The 7,468-nt window shown below is 35.4% G+C and overlaps 1 protein-coding gene across 1 annotated transcript in view; it reads left to right on the top strand.

The window, feature by feature from the left end:
* Nucleotides 1-309: 309 nt before the first annotated feature.
* slc2a3a (solute carrier family 2 member 3a) overlaps nucleotides 310-7,468 on the top strand; it is a 31,519-nt gene continuing 24,360 nt past the window's right edge. The window contains exons 1-2 of the mRNA XM_026928212.3: nucleotides 310-682; nucleotides 1,127-1,226. Of these exons, the coding sequence (XP_026784013.1) occupies nucleotides 1,212-1,226 (15 nt within the window). The 5' untranslated portion in view covers nucleotides 310-682; nucleotides 1,127-1,211. The remainder of the gene's footprint in view (nucleotides 683-1,126; nucleotides 1,227-7,468) is intronic.

The following is a 7,468-nucleotide window of genomic DNA, read 5'->3' as shown; positions in this document are numbered from 1 at the left end:
AAAAATAGGGGTAGGCCTTTAACATAGACTGGTTCGTATTCTGAAATTGCATGAAGGAGTTGTGTGTTGGGTGCGAGATAATGAAGCACTGAAGGTGGAGACGGTGCACTTGCATTATTATTATTATTATTATTATTATTATTATTATTTGGTAACCCACCCATATTTCGCCGGCTCTGTCAGGATTAGCTAAGCGCATCACTTATCCAGCGCTCTGATTGGCTGGTGGTTTGTGCTCACGTATAGTGGGCTGCGCTCGAGCCAATAGCGCGCGAGGTTTTGCAGAAATGCGGGTGGAGTACAGCAGCGTCGCCCCGCATCCGCAACCCACCAGCCGCCGCTCCTCAAGGTCGCGCGTACAAAGCATCACGGGAAGTATCGGATTCGCCCTGTGACTGGGTTTGATTGGAGAAGCGTCACGAGCTTCCGACGCAAAGATGCGGCGTTACGAATAACTGAAGGCGCAGGAGGGGGAGGGGAAAGCAGAGGTCACTCTGATTACTGCTGTTATTGGCTGAAGCGCACTAAGGGGGGCATTTTTTTTTTTTTTTTTTACGTCAAAGAGCAACGTGAGAGTCGCCACGTATCCACAGGGTGACAAAGACACACGAAAATACTCGATGAGTGTCAGTGGATGAGAGAGGCACGCGCACGAACGGATCGGTCACCGCGTCCAGGACAGGTAAAAGCGAGCGCGCGACGTGTTCTTTGATGTTTGCGGGAAAAAAAAAAAAAAGATGACGTATGTTTTCAGCTAATGATGACAGCTATGGGTTTAATGAGTGTGTGTAATGTCACTGGAGGTGTATGTGCAGGAGCACTGAACTGATGCTAGTGCAGGTGAAGACCAAATCCTTCGTAACAGTCGAATGATTATAAATAAATAAATAAATAAATAAATAAATAGTGTAAATGAAATTTAAATATGTGAAGTGCATGAAAATGAAGTATTGAAATGTGTAAAATAAATAAATAAATAAATAAACTCCAGCAATCAAGCACCTGTTGTATGTTGGTCTGAAGCATCTTGAGTTATGTATGCATATGTGCCCTTTTTATTCATTTCTTTATTTTTATTTTTGCATCATTTCGATTCTTCAGTTCTAATGCTTATCATTTTTTTCAGCCCAAGTGTTTCTGCATTTTGCATCGGAACCTGCGTGCAGGACTGCGCGTTCACGACTCATCTGCCACTCCCATTTCACTGGAACATGGAGGGGGAGAAGGTGAGTAGTGCATGCTCTACACCTACACAACAAGAACATGTTGAACAGTAGATGCTTACAGACAAACAGGATTACAGAGATTTAAAGAAAATGTGAAAAAAATGATCTTTTATGGTGTATAGCCTTCTTAACAACATCACTACATTATGCCAAAGCGTTAAAAGGGAAAGCATCAACAGAACATCTAAACTGGCTGTAAGAAGTATGCATTATATCATAACACTAGAACAGTTATAATTCAAATAACTTCCTAGCAGCAAAAAGTAATATCTACAGGGGAAAAAACTAAACTGTAGGGTTCTGTTTTGGTGGGTTTTTTTGTGTGTGTGTTTTGTTTTGTTTTTAAGGAAGGTACGACACATACTGTATAATGTCCAGTTTTATTATATTACTGTATAATAACCAGTTTCCTGCCTCATGCCTATTTCTTCATTTTTGTTGTGCATATTATGTGAACACTTGCTGATCTTTCGATGCATTCCAAAATGAATATCGTACGTAGTTGTCAAACAAATGTATGATTAACACAATGCCAAAATAGTTATGCTATATAATTTTATGTTAAAATGTCTTGTCACAACACAATAACCTGACTACGTAATGTCATATTATTAATTTTGGTCGTTTAAACAATACTTTCTAAAACATTCTCCAAATAATACTCTCAAACATGCAGTAAATATGTTGGAGAAAATGTTGGAATTTATCTTTAATTTCAAATAATATAGAGAATAGTCATATGACTGCTGCGGATAACTATTACACATCACACAGAGGCTTGGCAATGAGTCATGCATTATACTGAGCGGATCTCAGATATACACAGCAGAGTGGAAATCATGTCAGATCTATTTCCACCTTTAATGTGATCTGGCAATGGCTGTGCTCAGAACGAACCAATCACATTCAAACACAGGTTCCAGAAATAATTATCATACACCTGTCATCGATGAAGGGATTCTGATTAACCCCAAATAAAGATCAGCTGTTTCTCTAAGATTTTCTCTTGACATCTTGATTTCATCAGACTGCTCAAGCCACGGTCCAGAAAAAGCTTATATATATAATAAATAATATAAATAATAAATTATATAACATAACTATTTCAGCCTTGTTATATCTATATATGTTATATATATATATATATATATATATGTAACAAGGCTGAAATAGTTATGTTATATAATTTATTTTAAAATGTTTTGTCATAATGGGATAACCTGACTATGTAATAACATTATTAATTTTGATAATTTAAACAAAATTAAAAATACTCTCTATAAAATAATACTCTCAAACATGCAGTAAATATGTTGGAAGAAATTGTTGGAATTTATCTTTACTTTCAAATATTATACAGAACAGTCATATGACTGCTGATAACCATGATTAACCCCAAATAAAGATCAGCAGTTTCTGTAGGATTCTCTTGACATCTTCTTGATTTTATCAGACTGCTGATGCCATACCCACGGTGAAGCGTGGTGGTGGCAGCATCATGCTATGGGGATGCTTCTCTTCAGGTGTGACTGGTGCTCTAGAAAAGATAGAGAGAATCGTGGATAGTGATCAATCTATTTTGGCAAAAAAAAAAAAAAAAACCTGCAGGCCTCTGTTAGACAGCTAAAGATGAAAAAAATTTCACATTCCAGCATGATAACGACCCAAAGCACAAAACCAAGTTAACTAAGGAATGGCTTCAGAAGAAGAAGATCAAGGTTTTGGAATGGCCCAGTCAGAGCCTACATCTAAATCCTTTCGAAAACCTGTGGAATGACTTGAAGGAGGGCTGTGCATAAGAGATCCCTTCGCAGTTTGATAGATCTTGAGCATTTTTGCAAGGAAGAGTGCAAAAAAATTGCCAAATCAATCTGAATGCTGTATTACAAGCAAAAGGTGCTTTAACAAAGTATGAATTTAAAGGGTGTTCACACTTGTGCAAGCAGCTTACTAAGTTTTTTTCTTTTCATTTTTTTTTCAAGTGTTCTGTTGGTTTTAACTTGGTTGCTATATCACATTAAATGTGGAAAAAGATCTGTCATGGTTAATCTTGGTTTCATTTTTTGCATCACAAAAACCTGCAATTTTAACAGGTATGTGTCGATATTTTTACATCCACTGTTAAATTTAATGGTGTAGCATGTCAGTGAAATAAGTTAGGTAGTGTTATAACTTTCATTATAACACATATAAACAGTTGTTCAGCCTGCCTTGTATATATTTTTTTCTGTACATAAGTTGTTACTGTAGAAACACTAATGTATTAGAAATTAATATATGGTTTTACAGATATAGACACATATGAAGACAACACTGTAGGTAAATAGCACTAGTGCTTGTGCTTGCTAAAATTCATATCTCCAGTGCCTTGTCAACACTGAATTTCATTTCAGCAATATTGACTTGTGCTTATAACAAAATCTAGTGATTACTAGTGGTTTTCCCCCACGCATACAAGAAATATACAAGATACAAGAAAGAAAATAGAGGTATAGAGAATTTTCTAAAATTTTTCAAAATAGTAGACACGAGTAGTAAAATAGATTATTTTCCTAAATTTGAAACCTTATATTTTAGAGTAAAAGCAATATCTGGTGTCATCAGAACCAACTTCTGTAATAGTTCAGCAAGTTTCAAACCACTGTCTACAACACTGATCTTTCTAAGAACACCTGAAGAGTGCTTCAGAAGGACTTTTTTGTGCAAATCTTATATTTTTGGTCATTTTGCGGGACACATGTTTAAAAATAAGTCAGATACAGTTGCTATGAGCTGGACTACCTGGGAAATGTGCTACCTCTGGCCAGAAATAGTTACAAGATTATTGTTTTACAAGTTTATTAAAACTGAAGCCACCAAAATGTAAAAAGCTTAAAAATTAACATCACTATTTTCTATGCATCACACTTTAAAAATAGTTGGTCAGATCACAACAATATTTGAGATTTGTCAGTCTTTTGCACCAAACTTTATGTATCAAAAGGTTTAGGTAATTCTGAGATCATGGTCCAGCCATCTCTGGTTGAGGTGATACGGAATGACCCACCTGTAATTTGCCTCACAGCCAAAACTATGTAATAGGTGTGTGGTTTTAAATTTTTTTTAACCCTTCTAACCAATCACTTCTGAGAATTCAGTAATACTGTCATATAATAACAGATAGAACAGATGAAGGGAGAAGAAGAGGAGAGTATAGATATAGGGATTGAGGTAGAGGAACAGTAGGAGCTCTCACAAGAAGACAGCCAGTTTCAAATGAAATTCAGTTTACGCTCATTTACCTGATTTGAACGAACATACAAATGATATGCTATACACAGCATTTTCTGGACAAACTGAAATGAGGAGAATATTCATTTTCACTTCTTTTCCTCCTAAATGCATATATATATATATATATATATATATATATATATATATATATATATATATATATATATATGTATATATATATATATGTGTGTGTGTGTGTGTGTGTGTATATGTGTGTATATGTGTGTGTGTGTATATATGTATATATATATACTGCTCAAAAAAATTAAGGGAACACTTAAATCACACATTGGATCTCGATGAACGAAATATTCAAGTTGAAAATCTTTGCTTATTTACATTGTGTAATTTGTTGAGAACAAAATGATGTGACAATGGTCACTGGAACCCAAAGTCATCAGCACATTGAGGGCTGGATACCAAATCACACCGAAAATCAAAATAAAAAATTGAAATTACAGGCTGATCCAATTTGCATGACTTTCATCACGGCAACTCATAATGTAAGTCAGTAATGTGTACGGCGCCCACGTGTCTGTATGCGCTCCCGACAACGTCTGGGCATCCTCCTGATGAGATGGCAGATGGTGTCCTGGGGGATCTCCTCCCAGACCTGGATCACGGCATCAGTGAGCTCCTGGACAGTCTGTGGTGCTGCTTGACGGCTTCGGATGCCCCTATACATAACGTCCCAGAGGTTCTCAGTTGGCATCAATGCCTTCATCATCTAGAAATGACAATGGCTCTGAGGATTTCATCCAGGTACCTAACAGCAGTAAGGGTACCGTTGGCTAGCACGTGGAGGTCTGTGCGAATCACAAAACTAGAGGCAAATCAGATAGGAAGAATAAGGAGAGAGCAATTATCTGTGGCCACCATCTGCAAAACCATTTACTTTTTGGGGGTTGTCTTGCTTTTGCCTCTCCAGTGCACCTGTTGTCAGTTTCATTTGCACCAAAGTAGGTGAAACTGATTCACAATCACTTATGCTTCCTAACTGGACGGATTGATATCCCTGAAGTTTAACTGACTTGGTGTTATACTGTAATGATTACGTGTTCCCTTATTTTTTGAGCAGTGTATGCCCTCTTAAATGTTAGGGTTTATTTGTATGTTATCTATTGACTTATTCATTTTACTACAGTTTTGTTACGTATTTTGTACCCACTTATTTTTATTAAACAGTTAAATCATTTATTGATGCATATACACAGTGTCAGCTTTGTTTTCATTTTATCAGAGCAGTGTAAAAACAAGGTTTGTTGTGAATGTTCCTGTTGTAAGCATCATGTGTGCTATTTTATTTTATATTTTTTTGGTAGGTTAAAGGTTTGGAACCTCACTGCAAAACCTGACATCCTTACCAAGTGAAAATATCTTGAATATAGTCAAATGTATCCAGTATTTCCCATTATAAGATTACAATAAACCAAATATTTCGAGACATTTTACTCATTTTATGCTTTATATTTTCTTATTCTATTAGCAGACAATTTTGCTTCTTTCTAGAACTAAATGCTTAAAATGAGCAGAATTATCTACCAATAGAACAAGAACTATTTCAAGCTCGAAATTATTTTTTAAAAAAAGGTCTAGAAATAGATTTAATAATCTTTTATCTTATATTTATTGTAATCTTGTAATAGCAAATACTATATTCAAGATATTTTCACTTGCTAAGATGTCATTTTTAGCTGTGCAGTTTTTGTCACTCCATTTAAAGATTTGCAAAATGCTTGCAGAATTGTAAAAAATTAATAATAATAAATTCCACTAATGGCATATAAGAGAAGAGACATTACTTGCTAAAATTTGTGTAAGCAATATGTAAATCAATATTGTCCTGGTCACATTTCATTTGAGACTGTCTGTCTCCTTGAGCAAGGCTTTCTCTTTCCTCATCCTCTGTCCCTACCTCTAACTCAATATTCTCCATTTCCTCCATCCTTCTCCATTGCCTAGCAGTTAGCAACACAGGGCTATATAGTTGCTGTTTTTATTTATAATTTTAGAAGCTCTTTGGCTGTACATTGGCTGGCATGTATAGCAATTTCGTATAAACATGGTGTAGCATGGTATTATAGGAAAATAACTGACCGTGAGATGTTGTGACCTGAAGCGGAGGGCTCATTACCACCCCAGAGTTTATTTATTTCATTACAACAGCACACACTGTGTTTTATTCCTTGTTTTATTTTACTTATACCACAGCAATTCGCAAATGACTACACATTTTTAGTTGTTAACGAGCAAAATGTTTTACTTTTATCTATTTATAGTTACATTTAATGTTGTGGAAACAAACAAGTTAGTTTCTGTTATAGCTTATACCAGCTATAAATGATCGTTCACTCACTAGTTTCTCTCCTTTCTCTGTCTGTCTTTAAGTTAGTCTCCTTCCATAAATGTTAAATAAATATTCTCCTTAGAGAATATTAGCGTGACAATTTTAGCAATGATTATTAGGACAGTAAACTTACTTTTTGAAGTGGTATCACTAATGCTAGCAAGCTAAAACATTCTGTAGCCAATACAAATTTTTGGTTGGTGCATACATACATACATATCTGAGAATTTAGAAACTCTAGAAATCTAGAAACATTTTAGAAATCTAAAAAAGATGCTGGAAACCATAAATTTGCCAGAAAAGAAACCTAGAAAAACCAAAAAACCAAAATGGTTGTGTACACAATCTTACATTTTGTCATTGAAACATCTGTGACTCTGTTGATCATGGCTGAAAGGTAGTGAGCAAGTTCTTCTTTCATTTCCTCTGCTGTTTGGATAATCATTTCAGCACAATGAACATGATTGTCATAGGTCAGATTGATGCTTATTCCATTCCTCTTATAATAAGTGAGCCACATTTTGTGAAGGGCAGTTCCTTTTTAGTGCTACAGTATGCTATATTCATTTTTATCTTTCACAGAAGATCCTTGTTCATCTGACTTATTTGCTGGTTTACAGTT

The sequence above is a fragment of the Pangasianodon hypophthalmus genome, chromosome 29, assembly GCF_027358585.1.
Source record: "Pangasianodon hypophthalmus isolate fPanHyp1 chromosome 29, fPanHyp1.pri, whole genome shotgun sequence".
In the NCBI taxonomy this organism is placed as follows: Eukaryota; Metazoa; Chordata; class Actinopteri; order Siluriformes; family Pangasiidae; genus Pangasianodon; species Pangasianodon hypophthalmus.
The sequence above is the reverse complement of the archived record's forward strand: the minus strand, read 5'-3'. Positions and strand labels throughout refer to the sequence as shown.